Source organism: Emys orbicularis, chromosome 1, assembly GCF_028017835.1.
Source record: "Emys orbicularis isolate rEmyOrb1 chromosome 1, rEmyOrb1.hap1, whole genome shotgun sequence".
Lineage (NCBI taxonomy): Eukaryota > Metazoa > Chordata > Testudines > Emydidae > Emys > Emys orbicularis.
The window spans coordinates 318568234-318588444 of record NC_088683.1 but is presented as its reverse complement, the minus strand read 5'-3'; the positions used below and the strand labels follow the sequence as shown (position 1 = coordinate 318588444).

The 20211-nt window shown below is 39.2% G+C and overlaps 1 protein-coding gene and 1 pseudogene across 4 annotated transcripts in view; one reads left to right on the top strand and one right to left on the bottom strand.

The window, feature by feature from the left end:
- Positions 1-20211, top strand: part of NBEA (neurobeachin) — an 816600-nt gene that overhangs the window by 522326 nt on the left and 274063 nt on the right. For all 4 annotated transcript variants that reach the window (XM_065403538.1, XM_065403557.1, XM_065403547.1 and 1 more), the window contains one exon: positions 19281-19424. In XM_065403538.1, the coding sequence (XP_065259610.1) occupies positions 19281-19424 (144 nt within the window). The remainder of the gene's footprint in view (positions 1-19280; positions 19425-20211) is intronic.
- Positions 6799-7424, bottom strand: LOC135891834 (apelin receptor B-like; annotated as a pseudogene).

Sequence of the window (20211 nt, the reverse complement as noted above, 5' to 3'; positions counted from 1 at the left end):
TGGTGTTGTGCATTACAAAATTCATAGACCAGGTCCAGCAAAGACCATACTCGCAGCCTGCACTAGAGAAAGTAAAGATGAATAGATCGGTGCCCAAGTATCTGAACATTTGTATAAAATGTATTGAACCACTGTTACTGCCTGTGCTCAGGAAAACTTGGCCAATTAAGTTGATTATAGTGGTCACAATGATGGGCCATGAATCCCAAGAATGAAAAACCTGCCAATTATATGTCCAACCTTTGAAGTGCAACTACGGTTGTATTTTAAATGAGCAATATGGCAACAGCTTTCAACCCTGTGTGACAAAAGCGAGGCCCCTAATTCATATTTAGGCAGCTAAATAAAAGTGACCTGATTTCAAGAGTTGTTCTAGCTGAAGGAGGCTATTACACCTGGCTTTTTCTGGGACCTGTCAGCAATGCTCAAAGTTTCAGTGAGGGCTGTGTGTGTTCAACACTTGAAAATCAGTTTGCTTTCATTTCTTCAGGAGCCCCACTGTTAAAACAAATGTCTGGACTTTTGAGTCCATGTCTAATCATGACTATCTGAGAGCTGTTTTTTCCCCCCTAGTTTCTGGGCACTCCACATTTGAGGTTCCACACTCTTGCACGTTGGCTTGTCAGAGTAACTAAATGTTATTTTAATTGTCTTCCCTTACCCAAAAGTGTCAAGATTTTCATCACTAGTTTTTGCTCTGCTGTAAGGTTGTAAAAATGTTTCTTGTTGGTAAAATACCACCACCATTCAGAGCAACTTCTAGTCTGCCTATGGAAAGCTGCTATGTAAATTGTCCATCCCTATAACTTTTTATCTCAGCTACTCAAGAAAAATTGTAACCTGAGGCTTCCTCTCGTGTCACTCCTAGCAATCATTACACTTTCTTCAAGCCCTTTGCTGATTGCACTCAGTCTCTTGAAAGCACATTTTAGCAATGAGCATCCTTCAGTTTCACATCTTCACTTAGTGCTCCAGGTCTGGTACCTTATTACCTGCCTTCAGTATCTCTTCAGATAACAGATGTTTCTTCCTCTTGTCTCTGAGAATAGTCCACAGAGGTTGCCCCAATGACAGTCTAAATCCAAAAAGTATCTTAGAGAAAGCTAATTTATTAGGTAAATTGGACATTATCAAAAGCAAATTTAAAGGTATTTGATATAGAATCATCTCTAGCTAAAGATCTCAGTAGCAGCCTCACAAGATAGGTAAAATCTAGTTACAGTTACGTTCAGCAAGCATATACTTACAATGAGAGTGATCTATTGCTAGTAGTAAAGATGTGACAGACCAAGTTATGACTTCAGTTATAGCTGTGAAACTCCGTTTTCTTCCAGAATTATACCTGTGCAACCCAACTTGACTGTCAGATCCCTGATCAAGTTTGCAGGCATTTGGGGGGGGGGGGATATTTTTACTTGTAAACTGAGCAGATTTGTTATGGAATCAGATCTCCAAAACACCATTTTAGAGTCAATTTTCAGGGTAAGACAGCACATTAATAATAAATTTCAAACTTTGAAATATATGTAATATTTTAGTAAACATGAATTAAAGAAATATGAAATATGAGGCTGACACAACTTATGGTAATTTAGCTTTTATATTTAATACTAATTCATTTGTTTTTATTATCAAGCCTTTTCTTTTATGTTAGTACTTTTCATGGACTGAAAACAAAACAAAAAAAGAAGCAATTGACTGAGGTTAAGAATGTAATCTTCAGAAGAAAAATACCTTAAAGAACACCATCCAGATATCTTTAAAGCTTTGTTGTGAGCAATTTTAGGTATATTGTACACAATATGTTTTCATATAATCAAGGTCCTCCTAAAACACCTCTGATGTCATTCTGTTCATGGATAATCAGATTTTTCTTATAATTCATACTTGTCTTTCGCCTAAACGCTCAAGCAACAGAAATGTTTTAGGTATCCACTTTTCAAAATAGGTTAGTGCTTGATCTGAAAAAAAATAGTAACACACACAATACAAAAAATGTTGGCCACTAGAAATACACAACCCATAGCCATGGCCCAAGAGCCTTCCAATCCCAATTGAATTATTTAAGAAACATTACACATATACATGTATAAAAGAAAGGAAAGAAACAAAAAGCTAATGACTACAAAGAAAATCTGTAGTGCAATGCATGCTTAGTTTTAACCTATATACAAGTACAAGATGACAATTACAAGCAGTTTTAAGGAGTAGCATCTGCTTTATGGGTAGATATTATGTAGATACTAATCTAGATATTACAATGAAGAGTACTTTAAAATATGTATGTGGTAGTAGTAGTACTAATGCATTAAAGGTTTCCAGATGTTATCAAATAAGTCCCCTCTGTTCTTCAATCTAAATGTGATCATTACAGAGGAAGCCATGTGAGACAGGCATGTAAACCATTCCGCTTCAGTTGGAGCAGCATTGTCTTTCCATTTTCTCAGTCTGACTTTTTGCCGCCATTAGTCCAATTATCAACCAAGTCTTTTTTGTTTGCAGCCAGTTCCCCAATGTCAGATATCCCATTTAATATAAATAAAGCTACAGTGGCCAAAATATTGGAATCAAGAATTTTGCTGATTCTCCCATATGTTCACCCAAAAAATCATCATTATCCAACATCCCCTAAACATGTTAACTGCATTCTCCATCCAACTGTGCTATGCCCAACATCAATTCAACCATCTTAAGCCTAAATTGTATGTCTTGAAGTGGCATATAAAAATGTGCATTATTTTGAAATACTGTGATTTGAGATTTGCATCTGCAGCCTTATATTATAGCCCAACAGTGCCATCCACTGCTTCTCCAAATAATCTTCCAATACATTTCTTCCCAATATAGTTTTAAGAAAGACACTATGTTGTAATTGAGACCCATTAAAAATTATCATATATACATGGATGCTTCATATATATAATTATTTTTAAGAAACCTAGATCCAATCATAGTCTAAAGTTTTCAAGAGGGATTATTAAACAGATTTGCAATGCAAGATCTTAGTTGTAACAATAATTAAATAAAAAATATGCAGGATGTTGCCACAGATCTCTTCCTAGTGATTTCTAACTCCCCAAAACCTCTTAACTATATTCTCATTAACTAGATCTGCCATGATGATGATCTCCTTTGAAATGATAACCTACCATAATATAATACAAAAAACATTCAAAATTATACTGATTTTTTTTCTCATTATAGAAGCTCCTGTACTCTGACTAGCTAAGGGGACCTGATTTGCAGAAGCACTCTAAGGTTACTTTACAATAACTGTAAAGTGTAAAAATCTACTTCCTGTGTTTACCTAAGAAAATATTAGCTACTCGAAGCACAATAATTTTCATAGTCACTTTATGGTTAGGTCTCAGTAACTGCCAGGGATAACTTTAGCGTCTGATCATGGGTTCAGTTTTATCCACAGAAATCATGAAACCAAGGCTGTAAAAACAGGCAAACATACACTTCTCTTGGTCGAGTGTGGAGTGGAGACTTGGGGACAGGTTGGGGAGCAACCCTGCCCCATACTCACCCCACAGTAGTGACTAATGTCCCATTGGACTGGGCTCAGCTCCCCACTTTGGATGTATTGACCTTGGGGTGAAACATGAATAGTGCTGTGACCCCATAGACCAGCAGTGGGGAGCCAAGCCCAGACCTGTGGGACAAGATCCACCGATGCAGGGTAAGTGTGGGACAGGCTCCTCTTTCCTCAGTGGGCAAGGATTAGGTTTGCAGTGCCAGGATGGAGGATGCTGGTCAGTGCCCCATCAGCAGTTTAATATACTGCACCCCTTGAATCAGGAGGTTATATCTGCCCATTACTAAATGTCCAGCAAATATGCAAATTACTTTAATGATTTTTTCCAAGCTTTACATATCAGAATCTCTGTTATCCAAAGTCCAGGTCTTGTCAGATATCCAAAATGTACGTCAAAACTGAAAATCACTTTTGCAATATCTTGATTTTGTTTCAAATGCCTTTTATGTTTCAAATGTTTCCTCTGACATCTTCTGAAATTGACACCTTTTGATACCTTCTGCCTTGACCTATCCCTTGGTTTCTATAATAGATGCCACTTCGTAGAATGTTCATCCTTTTTGCCAGCATATGATATGGCCACCTTTGCTTCTGACTTCCTTCAGCTGAATCAAGTCAACTCCAAAATGTGCAAAAGGAACAAAAAATTACCCAAAAGCAAATTCAGTGGGCTGTGAAACTTCTGAAAGGACCAAAACTACCAACAATAATAAACAGCCTCATAGTTCTTCTAGCTGCTGCTTTTCCTTTTCCTTCCTCATCCACTATGTATACACGTATGCACAAACACACCCATGACACCTTCCATTCTTATCAACGTGGATAGCTTGAGTGCCAAGAAAAAGAATAAGGCATTGTGATTTAAAATGTGTTTAAAATTGTATGGAGCGTACTCTTGTTCTTTGAATTCAGTTGTATTGCTGAGTAGCAAATATAGAAGTCATTAAGCCTGGGGAGAAGGTTCTGTGTGCAAAGCACTCCATAGAGATGCCTGGGAGAGTGTTCTGGAAGTGGGAGATTGACATCCTGAAAGCAACTCACAGCGGGCTCTGAGTAGCACTTCAGAGTCTGATTTCCAGTATGCCCTTCACACCTCCCATCTTTCTGCTTAAAAACACAGTTCAACAGTAGAATAAGAGCACCCCTACTCAGTTTTAACAACAATTTAAAGTATAAAGCAATTATATTTTTAAAATTCCTTTCCCCACCCCCATTTCTTCTTCATCTCCTCCTCCACTTTGTTGCAGGAGTCTCATTCACTGTAGTAACGAGTTGGCTGCAATGTTTCAATTGCTCTTTAGGCAGGTTTTGTTTGGTGCTTGTTTGTTTCTTTGTGGTTTTACCTTTGCTGTTGCTTCAGATGGAGGATGAAAATTCTCCACCTAAAGGGGTTTTCCTGTATAGAAGTGCTTTATGTGAATGGGTGTGTTAACAGGACACAGGGGCTCGACCTTAGCTGGATTGAGTGGGGGAAGATTAAGAAAGCACTATTTGGGCCCAAAGCATCCCCAAAGATTTTGATTTTAATAACAGAGAACAAAGCCCACCAAATACAGTTAGCATCAGATGGAGCTCATGGGGTCTCATGAATGTATTTCTAGCCTGCTGATATAGACAAAAAATGTAAGGTTACTAGCTCCATTCCCTGTTCCCTATACCATGCTCTTGATGCATACAGCATTTCAGAACAATTTAGCCCTTTTATGCCAGTTAAAGGGGACAGAGTATAAAAAGGGACCCTGAAAGCCCTGGATCTGAGTGAGAAAGAATTCCCCTGGCACAGGAACTGAGGAAGACTGCAGCAGGCTGTCCTCAGAGGACATCCTTACAAGCTCTGGTTTAGAGAAGATGAGCAGGGGAGAGAGGAGTATGTCATTGGTGGGGCTGCAGCTCTCACAGCTACCTAGGATCAGGAGGGCATATAATAATGGCTTAAAAATTCCTTAGTTCCCCACTCCTCTTGGCTGTGAGTTTTGCATTTTGCTTCTAAGAGGCACAGCATGGATGTTTACCCAGTGGTCTCAGTTTACAAGTCCTAATGCCCATTTACATTGCTCCAATAGCATAAAAAAACAACCTTTAGTGGACTGCAACAGTCTCTGGGAAATATCTCCTGCATAATGAGATTTCTCAGCTGACAAAAAGCGAACAGAACAACTCTGCACAGAATGAAGAAATGGAGGAACTGTATATCGGGGCTAATATCTTTATTTTCAACAAAGTAAGAAGTGGCTTTGGGGTTTTTTTTTGGTTTTGTTGTTGCTCCGCCCCCTCCCCCCCAATATTTCCACTCTGTTACTTCAAAACCAATACCAGTTAAAATTATATTTATGGGATACTAAAACTAGTAGGATTTGAACATAATCCTAGAAATACACCTCTGCCCCGATATAATGCTGTCCTCGGGAGCCAAAAAATCTTACCGCGTTATAGGTGAAACCACATTATATCAAACTTGCTTTGATCCGCCGGAGTGCGCAGCCCTGCCCCCTCCGGAGCACTGCTTTACCACATTATATCCGAATTCGTGTTATATCGGGTCGCGTTATATCGGGGTAGAGGTGTACATAGGAAATACCATCTTGCTGTTTGGAACACATGCTCACATATATGCCCATTGGGCATTGCATAACTACACAAGTGCGTGAGTTTCAGGATCTGCACCTTACTTCATGTACCACTTGTATTATGGTATTACATTTGGTTCACAAAAAGCCAGCAGTGTTGTGGGACAAATCAGATGCTCATGTGTTTCCGCAAAGTGCTTTTCTTCAGCTGAGATTATACACGTATGGTATTCAGAAGCACCCCGGGGGTTATCAATGTTCTGTACTTACCAGAAGGAATATCCTATTTCTAAGGAAACATTCTGAAACACACACTTTATTACAGAGATCTATCAGCCAACATGTCATGCATATTTCAAAACACATAATATAATATTTATTTGTAATATGATGCACATTATATTAAGACTTGACTTTTTCTACAGCAGGTCTTCTCTATCCTTATATACCTAGGGATTCCCTTACCTATTATTTATATAGGGCCCTGGATTTCATTTATAATAGTCATTCTTTTCTAGCTAGAAAACTGTGTTCAACTCTTGAAGAGTTTTTCATTGGTTTTCCATTTGCCACCCAAGAAAGCACTCAATCCCTCTCTTCAAATAGCTGAGCATGCTGTCTCAACAGCATCTCACTTCCAGCCAGCCTGGAAAGTGGTCCTGCCAACTCCTGTGAATATCAGGACCGGCTCTAGGCACCAGCAAAGCAAGCACTGGCTTGGGGTGGCACATTTCTGGGGGCAGCATTCCGGTTGTCGGCCAGGCTGGGCTGCGTGTCGCACAGCAGCAGGGCAGGCAGGGCCAGCAGGCCAGCCAGCAGCCACAGCGTGGCCAGCGAGAGCAGCGCAGAGGCACGGAGGCGCACGGTCCAGGAGCGCGGAAGCGAGCACACAATGGCCAGGTAGTGCTCGAAGCTGAGGCAGCACAGGCAGAAGGCGGAGGCAAACATGTTGAGCAGCACCAGGTAGCTGCTGAGCTTGCACAGCGCCGAGCCGAAGGGCCAGTGGAAGTGCAGCGTCGTGTAGGCGGCCCACAGCGGCAGTGTCACCACGAAGGCCAGGTCGGCCAGTGCCAGGTTGCCGATGTAGGTGTCAGTGGAGCGGCGCTTGGCCCACGGGCCCTGCCACACGTTGAAGATCACCAGCCCGTTGCCCGACAGCCCCAGCATGAAGACCAGCATGTAGAGCATGGGCAGCAGCGAGAAGGACACTTCCCAGTCCGCCAGCCACTCGCACTGCATGCTGGCCCGCTCTTGTTCGCCTCCCCGTAGTAATAGTAGGGCTTGCTGCCCAGAAGATCCGCAGCTGTGTCCTCCATGGCCCCGCACTGCGTCCTGCCGCCACCGCCCGTCGTCTATAAAGGGGGCTCCCGCCCCTGCCCCCTGTGGCGCGCCGGGAGACCCACCCCTGGCAGCCACACTGCCAGCCCAGCCCGCTGAGGGCCAGGCTGTCCTGGGCTAGGGTCCTGCCCTCCGCCGCAGGCACACCCCGGTCCAGAATCCCAGCCCCTGACCTAGGCACATCACTTCTCCCCGCCCTTCCAGAATACCCCCACCCCTACCCCCTGCCTCCCAGCACAGAGCGAAGCTTGAAGAGAAACAGAAAGGGAACAAGGGGGGCTCCAGTTTGCTTGGGTTGGGGGGTGAGTGGAATCGCTCCAGACCCCACACCAGGGGAGCCAAAACAAAAAACAAAACAAACAAAATAAAACAAAACATTGCAAAGTGCAAACGTGTGTAAAAGCCCAAAAAAAGGTGGTGGGGGGGCAAAAATTGTTTTGCTTGGGGCGGCAAAAAACCTAGAGCCGGCCCTGATGAATATAATGGGAATAATGAGATTTTTCAGGCTGTTTCACAATAAGATGAAAAGTTTTAATCTTTCTTGTGATTTCTGGAAAGCAAAACTAGAAAACCAGAGAGACTCTCACAAACAATGCTCTATAGTTTAGGAGACGGCACCGTAAATCAAACCCCTAATCCCAATTCTGACTGCTACTAATATTTCTGTGCTGTTCAGATTTTTGTGGTTAACAATCTTTGTTATGAGCCCAGGATTCAAACCTTCTAAGGTAACTACCATTCACCAATTTCACAGGTGACTGTGAAACCAAAACTGTGCAAATGGTCACTTCAGGCAGAGCTGGGAATAGAACCCAGGGCTATAATACAACTGAGCCAGATCTTGTACGCTTGCCACACATCATTTCAAAGAACATGTCAATTAGGTGATTTTATAATTCACACTAACACTGTGTGACCCATTAGCAGCTAGACCACATAGAGAGGGTTATGGCTCTGCTGCTGTTTCCGTGCTAAGAGATCTGGATTAAAATCCTGGTCCCAATGAAGTCAATAGCAAAACACCTATTGAGTGCAGTGAAGTAAGATTTCAACCCTGGTTCTTTAGTTCAAGTGCTAGAAGCTCATGCCTTTACAGAGATCCTGGGTTCAGTCCCAGACAGGGACACTGTTATATTTGTCCATGCTCTCTGTAACTACTAGAAAACTGCTTTCAGAGCCAGGAATAGAAACCAAGAATCCTGATGTCCAGCATTCTTCTGTCGTCTCACAAAAGCACTGGATCTGTGTGTGCATCCCTGTATGTGCTGGCCCATGCAGAGGATAAGAACAGGCTTTCTCCCAGAAGCTACTGCTGTACAGGAAGTGGAAATGATCTGTACTGTGGATAATGAAGGTTGTGGAGTCAAACCTTGATGACCTATGTGAGAGTGAAAATAAAATTTGCATCTATGTATAAAAGTTAGTGCAAGGACCCTGGAATTATTGTTGGAATGATTTTATATTGCAAAACATTGTATTTAAAAGTGAATCTGGATGTTGAGCTGTTTGCTTTACTATTCTAATTTTATTATTTGCCTTTGATTAATGGACGCTGGTCCTTTAAGAATAAGTGTAGCTGACTAAGAGAGATTTTGCATACGCCCAAAGAGCAGAGACCCTGCTTGTGTAAGTTCCCAAAAGGTCAGAACTCACTTGGATAAACTTATCTTTCCAGAAAGCAAACCTCGTTCTTGAAGGTGCAACATTTGCAATTATTGAATGTCACTAGGCATTGCTGGTAAGCTAGAGCACCTTTCACCTGTAGATCACCAATTTGAATCCTACCCACAGTAGAGATTAAAAGTTGTTCCCATCTCATGGATATTTGCTAGTATCTATATGAGATGAGTTTGGTGAGTTCCAGTTCCTACTCTCACATCATAATGTCACTACCATTTTTTGCAGTGCATTATAAATTCTTTGGGTCGGGGACTGTTCCTTACTTTGTGCTGCACAATGGGGCCCTGATCTTGATGGGATCTCATAGAGACATCTCCTGTAGTAAAGGTGAAAATTGCCATACTATACATTTGTGAGAGCTGTCAACACTGTAATTGTCACACATGCACTGGGGACGTGCAAAAACCATGGAAGACAGTGGAAAAATAGTTTAATCTTTTTTTATCATTATTTTGGGGCAATCTCATTTTTGGGGGGGCACTCAAGATTCTTGAACTTTGGGGATCGGCAGTACCGGAAAAGTGGGAGATTTCAGGACTGAAACCAAAACATGTTTCTCACATGGCACTGCATAGCTAGGATGGCCAACTTTCTAATTTGTGAAAATTGGACACTGAGCTCCAGAACCTCCCCAACCCCGTTCCGTCTCTTCCCCCGAGGCCCTTCCACCCATTCCTCTTACCCCCCCACACACTGTCATTTGCTGCCCTCATGGGGGTGAGTGGGGCACTGCAGGGGAGGGAGAGCCACACTTCAAGGGTGGGGGTGATGGGCAGGATGGGACAGGGAGAGCCGTGCTCAGGGGTTGGAGGGGTGAGTGGGGCAGGACGGGGGAGGGAGAGCATGCATACTGGGGATGGAGGGGTGAGTGGGGCAGGCATGGGTGTTGCCACTATCTCTCTCCTCCGGAGCCATTCCTGTGTGCTCTTCCAGGCTCCAGCAGTAGCTACTGTGCTTACTGCTCCCCCCCAGTGGTGGAGGCTGGTTACTGCAGGTAACCGGACTTTCAGTGTCCAGTCAGCAGTGCTGGACACTGCCAGGTACCCTTTTTGCCCGGACTTTCCGGTCGAAAACCGGACACCTGGCAACCCTATGCACAGCACTATCACTAAGTTATTTGTCTGTACTAAGTTTTGATATTTCTAAAGTGGGGGGTTGAAGTTATTTATATTCATTTTATATCTCCCAAGTTCAGCAACTTTTCCTTTTCATTTATAAGTTTTGTTAGCAGCAAGTCACATTAACTGCTGGCATAAATGGGCACAACTCCAAGGTGGTGGCCCCTTACAACTCTGGTGACTTTGACCTGGTGTCCCTATGTTCCGAAGACAGATAAAAATACAGAATGCACATTTTTTCTGTAGAACTTGTGCTGGTGTGCTTGTTTTAAATATTCCAAACTCAAAACTAAAGCCTATCAAGGCAAAATCCAAGCTTAATTGTAGAAGGATTTCACGTCTACCATTTATCTTTAATCTTAAAAAACCCATTTTATCAAATTCTCTTTCAAAAGCATGGAATGCATTTTTCAATACTCACTTTAAGAGGATTATAATATTTACCTCTCATACTTATGTAGTACCACATTTAAATTCAATCACATTTTCTCTTAACTTTTTAATTGTATTACATTTGAAATATTTTGCTATTTATGAATACCCTCTTTGGTGGTCTTTCTTAAGAAATCTTTGCTTATGTATGAATATTTTGAATTAGGAATAAATGAAATTCCTTTTTTGCTGTCAAAACCAAATTGTGAAAATGCATTGCATGGCTTTGAAAATCAGTACACTCTATTAGCAGACCTGTCAATATAAAAAGTGCATTTCATTTCCACCTCTTGCTCTAATAACCTTTTCTATGTTACTTGCAGGCAGTTCACATAATCAGAGTATATTGTCAGCTTACTGGAGTTGGGGAAGCATGAAATGAAAATCGTGTTAATATTGATCCAATTCTCTTACTTGCAAGTGTCCTTGATGTCCTTTCCACTGAGCAATAACTGTTGGTGTTATGTAGTTATTTTCCTCTTAGTTATTACTGTAGTTTTTGTAAAATGGTTGCAAGCACAATTAGGGATATTGTTTCTATTGCTTGAAATTAATTTTCTTATGTGTAATATTTAATAATTTAATACATAGAATTCTAAGTGATCCCTAAAATAGCAGAAAAGTTTAATGCTATCTGTAATTTACTAGACTACAGTGTACACAAAGTGGTTTGATTTTAAGACAAAAACAAAACTGATTAGGGGTATGGAACAGTTTCAATATAAGAAGAGATTAATAAGATTGGGACTTTTCAGCTTGGAAAAGAGACGAGTAAGGTGGGATATGATAGAGATCTATAAAATCATGACTGGTGTGGAGAAAGTAAATAAGGAAGTGTTATTTACTCCTCCTCATAACACAAAAGATAGGTGTCACCAAATGAAATGAATAGGCAGCAGAGGTGTAAAACAAACAAAAGGAAGTATTGCTTCACACAACGCACTGTCAACCTGTGGAACTCATTGCCAGAGGATGTGAAGCCCAAGACTATAACAGGGTTCAAAAAAGAACTAGATAAATTCATGGAGGTCCATCAATGGCTATTAGCCAGGATGGGCAAGGATGGTGTCCCTAGCCTCTGTTTGCTAGAAAGCTGGGAATGAGCAACAGGGGATGGATCACTTGATGATTACCTGCTCTGTTCATCCCTTCTGGAGCACCTGGCATTGGCCACTATCTGAAGACAGGATACTGGGCTAGATGGACCTTTGGTCTGACTCAGTATGGCCGTTCTTATGTTATGTAAGACATATTAGTTTGTAACTGACATGAGTTACGTACAATATGGGCTTATTCTTCAGCCATACCATGTGAGGAAGTTCCAGTGACAAATTGCATTCTATACCCAATCCAAATATTGGATGATCTTGAAAGAAATCCAGGAAGTAGAGTAAGGGGCTCAGCTCTGCTCTCTTATATTTGTGGAGCTGGAAAGCTTGTCTTCTCACCAACAGAAGTTGATCCAATAAAAGATATTACCTCAACCACCTTCTCTCTCTAATATCTTGGGAACATCACAGCTATAACAACACTGCATACAAATGTTATGACTTTCCTTATGATAATTTTTACAATAAATAATAATCTGCTACATTTGAGTGCATAAGTCACTGATTTTGACCTTGGGCAAGTTGTTTAACCTCTGCAGCTCTGTTTCCCAAGAGTAACAATTACAATGGTGATATGTACTTACTAATGTAAAAGGTTTTGAGTTTGACAAAAGAAAAAGTGGTATATAAGAATAAAGTATTAATTTACAAACTACACAGTGACAAAGAGTATAGTATGTTACTGTTAGAGGGCAAGAGCAAAACATAAGCTATTAGCTATAAAAAAGCAGGACAACCTTTTTTAGAGAAGCCTTCCGGTTTTGTATGTAGTGGTATCCTAAAACCAGTTGTTGTTGTTTTGTTTTTTAACAATTTGATATTTTTTAAATTTATCTTTTTGTTAAGAGTGCAGTATCCATTATAAGTATATAATAATTTTTCATGTCCAGATAGTTTTTCTCCCTCATTTCTTCAGAGATTTTTAATCATTAAAATGTAATATAATTTAAGTTCCTGTGGCAATACTTAACTTCAGCCTATTAAGATACAGGCTTCCTTGAGAATAGTCACCATTATGGTCTTCCCAGGAAATAATTCTATGTCCGTCAGTGCTACGAAGTTTCAGAAACAAATTATAATATAATAACTCTAATGGGCAAATCCTAACCCTCTCTGCGGGTATGGAGGGCCCTATTGTAGCACAAGTGATGATCTGCTGAGGAAAAAGAGGAGGGCAGCTTTTGTGAACATGTACAGGAGTGCACATCACACCCTTTACATGCAGTCAATCCAGCTCCCCAGGGGCTCCAGGCATATAAATGCACAGCAGGGTTTAATATGTATGGGAGATAGGGAGCATGGAGATTCGCCAGTCCTACTGGTCTTGGCGAGGGGGGAGCAAATGGGCTATTAAGTAGCTATGCTCCACAGCCTGGACCCCACAATTATCCCCAATGCCTAGCTAATCTCTTGAATATGGTTACTGGGGGCAGGATTCTCAACTATGTAATATATAAATCAGGAAAAAAAATCATTTATGCACTTACACTCTGAAGCTTTTCCTGTAGTATGTTCATGTATCTTGCAGAGCGTGGCTTAACATAAAAATGGTAGATAACATTTTAATTGTCTGCTTTTGAAATAATCTTACATTTTACCTACCCAAGTCTTTCAAACTTATGAGATTTGTTATATTTTACTCATGATATCGTTTCATGGTTCATGTCATCACATATGACATAATCTCTTGAGAGGAACTAATTCCTTAGTTCCCTTGTTTAATTGGAAATTAAAAACCATCTTAGAGACTAAAAATGCAACAACAAAAAGTAGTGTTTTACAAAGCAGTACATGTCAGTGCACTTTGAGGAGGAAAACCACCCTTTTTTTTAGAAAGTTTCCCAGGGGAGCTGAAGTTCACAAAAACTTTTCTTTACCTTCTATAAAAGAGAATTTTTAATTAAATGCAGCATTTTGCTGTAAAGTGGACAGACTACTTCTGTCAAAATGCTCTTTAGAAGCCACATAAAGCTGTAAAAGACAATATATGAAAAAACATTCTTAAATAAAAGAAGAGCACCATCCCATGAAGCTGACTTCCAGATGTTTGGAAACATTAGAATTTCCTGTCAGTACATTTAGGTAACATTAAAATGGGGTTAACTTTCCATTCTGCCAACTCTCTTCAAAGATGAAAGCGAGTTCTCTGCATAAATTGTCTTATCTGTAATTCACTGAAGTAAACTGTGGAATCAACTTTGTAAGAAGCAGTTGTTTCCTTTTGCTAGTACCGTACCTACCAAGCAAACTTCTTTTAAAATTAATATTTTCCCTTTATATTTAAAATAAAATGAGGTATGTTTGAAAATACTGTGTTTTAATAGATATTAAGCAGTGGGTGATGTATATAGTTCAGAATTTTTTCTTTTACATTTATCCTGAACATTATAGTACTCCTTGTAATGAACCACAAATTATGTTCACGGTACATGTTTAAATCTTAATCAAGAATAGGGTTGCCAATTTTGGTTGGATGTATTCCGGGAGGTTTCATCACATGACATAATCCTTAATTAAAGATTAATCTTTAATTCCTGGAGACTCCAGGGCAATCCTGGAGGATTGGCAACCCTATTCCAGAAAGACCTTGTTTGTAGGGTTGGAACTCAGCAAGTTAACTTCATATGTAATATCTGCTGTGACCAGAAGAATCCAACTTGGAATTTACTAGTTTTATTGAAAATGGAGAAGGAAAATACAGATGTTACAACAATAAAAATCTCTGCAACTAAACAAAATAGATTATTTACTAAAGGAAGAAAGATATGAATTTTTACATTTCATTGTTTACAATGAATGTTTATAGAGTCTGTATCTATTTTGAGACATTCATGTCTTCCTAGAATTTTTTAGATGTTTATTTTGAGGGGATTCCCAAGTTGTTGATCCCCATTCTTTATTTAAAAAAAAAAAAAGAAAGAAAAAACAACTTTCTCAACCTTACACAGATGAAGTTTGTAGTTTTGCAGCTTTTCAGAAATATTAAAGTATGTATATTTTCATGGGAGTGGGAGTTAGTACATATTCTTGATTTTTTATTAAAAATGAGCTTTCTGCTTGTTTTTACGTATAGTGTAACTACTATAGGAAGCCACCTTTTGTTGTTTTAACAATGTGAATTTTATGCACTTATGAACAATGCCCAAGATAGTAATTGGGATGACAGAAATGGATTTTTGATTAAATAATAGCTGTCGGAAAAACTTAATTTTGTAAATGAATTTTCATTTTTCTTTCAGGGGTATGATTCTTAAGACATCCACTTTATGCAAACATGAAACTGCAGTAACCTTATGTAAGGATTTAAATATAAGAATTTAGGCCAAAATTTTAAAGCTTGGGTGCCTAGAGATCGGTACCCAGGCTTCAATTCAGTAAAGCACTTAAGCGCATGCTTAACTTGAAGTACTTTAGTATTTCCATCTTTATTCAACAGAATATTTGGGCACATAAAGCCAATGAATTTAAGCATATTTTTAAAGATATGTCTAAGTGTTTTTCTGAATAGGGATGGGATTACTCAAGTGCTTCAAGTTAAACATAAGTTTAAATGCTCTGCTGAATCCAGAATCCTGTGGCTGGAATTTTCAAAGGAGCTTAAGGGCTTGTCTACATGGTGAGTTATTGCGCAGCAAGCCAGCATATGAAACTACAGCACAACAACTTACTGTACAATAATATCCTTTGTTGTACTCCAAAACTTTCACTGCTCTATAACAGTGTCTGTGCTGGTGCGCTGCACATTCACACTCTGGTTTGTCGTGCAATAAAATGTAGACCTGGCCTAAGAAAGTACATCATCCAACTCTCACTAAACTTCAGTGAGAGTTGAGTACCTCATTTCCTTTGGCGTCATTGAAAATCGCAATGTAAACTGATATTTAGCCCCTTAATTAGCCCTCTTATTACCCAAGCTTTTGAGCACCCATAGCTTTGGTTGGCTTCAATTCTGGGCATCCACATTTTAAAAATTTTGCCATACTTTAAAACACTTTGTTTTATTAATTTTTTTACTATCTATTTTCCAATGGAACCTCATTAAAAAGTAACTTTAATATAAAGCTTCTGCATTCTAGCTACCTAATTATTCAGAGTATCTTTAGAACACACATTTCTTGTCTCCTGAGAACTGTCTTATAATGAGGGAATACTATAATTAGTTTATTTACACAGGAGTTTTGTTGGGGCTTGAAAAAAGTTATGATAAAAATATTTAGAATCCTTACTAAAATGCTGAGATATAATATATAAGGTATTCATTTATTCCTCACTCTTTTTATATCATTGCAAACAGTATGAAACATAGTTTCATGCCAAGTAATTTTTTATTCAGTTTGTTGCCTGTTTTTAAAGACAAGCTGTTTTCCTTCTTACTCCTATTTTGAGAGGTTCTCTTATTTTTAAGGACTTTTGAAGTCATCCCAGGAATATAAAAATAGAACATCTGTGACAGATCTGTTTTAAACATATTTCACATTTCAGGATCCAAGGAGATCTGGTGGTCTGTGGTATTCGCTTGTTAATTTCTTGATGAATGGGTAGAAAGGCCAAGAAGTGCTCTCAAGACGGCAAGTCTTCTGAAGATAGATGATCTCAAATAAATTCTGTTCCCAATCAGTTTTTGATTTGTTAGGTGTTAAACCATTTCTTTGTAAGGACAGTGTTTACAAGCCTTGTAATGAGACAGCCCTCCGAGACCTTACCTCTTCTTGCTGTAATTTTGATAAATGGAACTCTAATTCATAAAGGATATAGTGATTGAAGGGCAACTTTGGGTCTCATACACTTTCATTTAGATAAATGTTTGGTACAGTACAGCAAAACTAAGGTGCACTCAACAAAGTGATAAATTTAAAGAACAGACAACCCAAAGCAGCTTCTATCAAACCAAAGCAGCACAGTTTGCTATATTTCTTGTAGATAAATGTATGTTTAATATTGTAAAACAAAATTGATTTTAGAAAGATTTATCTAAATTGCTGAGATCCAAATGTGCCAAACTAACTTAGTACCTTCTACTACATTACATTTCTTATGTTGATGTATTGTAGTATTTCTGTAACAGGATAACTGCCGGCAGTGTGACAGGCAAGTTAAAATAGGCTAGATTTCAGCCTCTGCTTCTCAGGTTTGCCTTCAAGTTCTCATGGTACCAGCAGTACACTTTTGTTGGTTTATGAGACAATAATTTCACACATAAATAAATAATTTTGGTGAACTGGAATTAATCTGCAATTATACCCAACTGTTACATTTCGAGAATTTCGGTTCTTATGAAAGTGAGAAGCTTTTATAACATAGACTAGAGCCAGGAAGAGTGCGGGGGAACAATCTGTGCACACTTCCTCCTGCCATGCTGTCAGTTCATCTCAGGCATGGTCTACAGCACTGTCACTACTCCAATACTAAGATGTTTCAAAGCAGAGACTACTTGTGGAAAGTGATGCTAAATTATGTGTTTTATGATAGGGTCAAATATACACAAAGTTCTAATTTAGCTGTTAACACTCAGTGCACTTGTGACCTAAACTAGATAGGCTACTGTATTACACTACTCCCCCTTTCCGAAGTCTGTGTCTAGTCATTTTTTGTGGACTTCTATTTTTAAAATTGTAGTACTTGGCTAGATATTTGAAGACTTTCACCTTTTGATCATTGGTTCAAATTTAAACCAGGTCAGCAGTAACAGCAAATTGTTGCCATCTGGTAGATGTTAAGTGGCCTATGCAAAATGAGTTGATGGTCTTGCCCCAGTTGCTCAGGCGACATCATAAAAACTATCATTGCAGTTGATGCTAATTGAAACCCTTTTGTACAATCTCAACTGAAATGGCAGCAATTGAAAGAACATGGAAACTAGAGATACTGCTCTCTAATCTAGGGTGAGGCAATATGCTTTTGGTGCCTGGGCTGTATCTGTTCTGTGGGTGAACAGTGGACTTCAGTCTTCAAGGTTCTCTTCCCATCACTTTACATCTACTTTAAAATAATACCAGTAATTATAGGGTGAAATCTTGATCCCACTAAAGTCAATGAGAATTCTGCCATGGGTGTAAAGGTCCAGCCAAATAGGAAACAAATGTCTAAATTATACTACACCTAGGGAAGATTAGACTTGATTCTTAGTTCTGACAACCAAATTAGGAAATGATAAATTCTAGATTGATATACAGTACATTAATATTAATCACTCTGTTTTGGGTGCCGTAATCCTTAGATAGAAAACCCCAAAGAGGAGGTTCCATTTTCAGAGCTAAACACTCAAAAAGAAGCTAGTAACTCCCGTGTATCCATCAATAACAGTAGGTTCATTTCTAAGATTAATATCTAGGAGTCCAAGGTGGAGATGTATAAAGATAAGTGAGGATGTATATGATATATAACCTTTTTATTAATTTTCCTGTGTAAAAGTGGGGATAGTAACAGAAAGCATACTGGCATTGAGAACTGCTATGAGTCTGTTATCTCTGGGGGAAAAAAGACTTATGATTTGTCTCAAATTGTGAAAGAATTGTTTTGCTGACCTCACAATGTTATGTAAAGGATACCAGAGTACAGCATGCTTTGTCTGGACTAGCCATCTCCAGTTCTTTCAAGTAAATTTTATTAATATCTCTATACTTGTTTTGAGAAGAGTTAATCACATTTATAATTTTCTCATTTAAACCAAGTTAGCACACTTTTGAGCACTATATAAAATTACTATGTGTCTCTCTAAAGTGTAAGATGCTCTGAAAAGCTGCCAATTTAAGTAGACAAAAATGGATGTAGACAGGGGAGAAGGGATAAAACACACAATGTGTAATTGGCATGTGTCTTCTTGGTACCAAGATTTTTGCAGGGCTTTTTTGTTTTGTTTTTTAATTTAAGAAAATCATCCCCTTTCACCTTTCCTTTTTTGTCTCTCTCCTGAACACCTGAAATGGTCACATCTCATTGCTACCCCATGCTGAATGTATCCTCTTTGTCTCTCACTCCTCCATCCTGTCCCTCCTTTGCTTATGACTTAGTGAAATAATTACAGACAAATCAGAAGAAACCCTTGAAGCTCCAAATACCTAACAGCATCTCTTCACTCAGAGAGGAACTGGTCGGGCCTGTATCCAGGAGGTTACTGGGAGGCAGGACTCCAGAAGTGAAAGAACTCCTGCTACATGCACCCCCACTTGGGGAAGCTGAAGGAGAAATGTAGAAGACAAACAAAATATGAATTATTGAAAAGAAGGAAAGAGTATTTAAAAAGCAAAACCTGTTTCAAAGTCACAGTTTATTCAAAAGACAGACTGAGGATGCACATTCCATAATCCTTGCTAAGAGTTTCATACAATTTATCTCTTTCAAATGTTCTACCTTTTTAAATAAGTACTTTTAAAAAACAATATTATTTTCTTTTTAATGTACAGGACTTATGGTAGTACTATAGTTGATGTGTTGCTGTTTTTTACAAAAAAATAAATACTCAACTAAGTTCACAATATTTTTAACTTGTATTTAGGCTCTGAAGAAGATGTAGTAAAGTCAAAGAAAACTTTCCGAAGTCAGGCTGTGGTAAATCAGAATGCAGAAACCGAGCTCATGCTGGAAGGGGATGATGATGCTGTCAGTCTGCTCCAAGAGAAAGAGATTGACAACCTTGCAGGTAATTTTTTTTTTATCACTAACATGGTATCAATAAATAGATGATGTAAAAATCTTAACTTTTAACCTCTGTAACCAGTCCCCTGTGTTGACAGTTATGTAATGGACTTCTAATAGTGCCCACAGTTACATTGAGACCAGATTACTGATATTCTGGGTCCAATAGATGTTCTATTACTGTGAGTTGAGGTAACTGATTAAGTTATAAGTCCTTCTACAATGGTCTTCTGCCAGCCCAGTGGGGGTTAAGCAAAGCCCTGGGCACTGTTCCTACTGCACCTTGTTGAACTGCTAAAAGACCAGAGTGGAAGACCACAACAGTTGAAACGAGGAGGAAAAATACTCTCAGAACTTGTTTTTTTAAGTCAGGAGATTGTTGAGTGTATTTCCATTTCTCCAGTTTTCACAGCCACTTCTATCACTAGATCAAGGGAAGTTATTGAGGACTCTCTGCTCTGGCACTCTCCCCTGCAGCCACCTCTCAGTGAAACCAGAGGGACTGTAGAGCGGCATATACTCTCTGTCACAGTAATAGGATGGGAAAGGGGAGGCTTCCTGGCTGCAAGCAGAGAATGAAAAGGGGTGAAGCTGCAACTAAAGAATGAACATTGTTGGTCAGAATGCAAGTTGGGAGTGAGTAGAACTCTTCGTATCAATACATTCCATTGGAGTGGTGGTGGTCATGTCTTAGATTTACTCCTGGAATTGTGATCCGGTGAGTTCTTACATGTTCTGCGTTGAAGCACCATGTTACTTGTTGTGGAAGATGTCTGAAATAATGACACTTT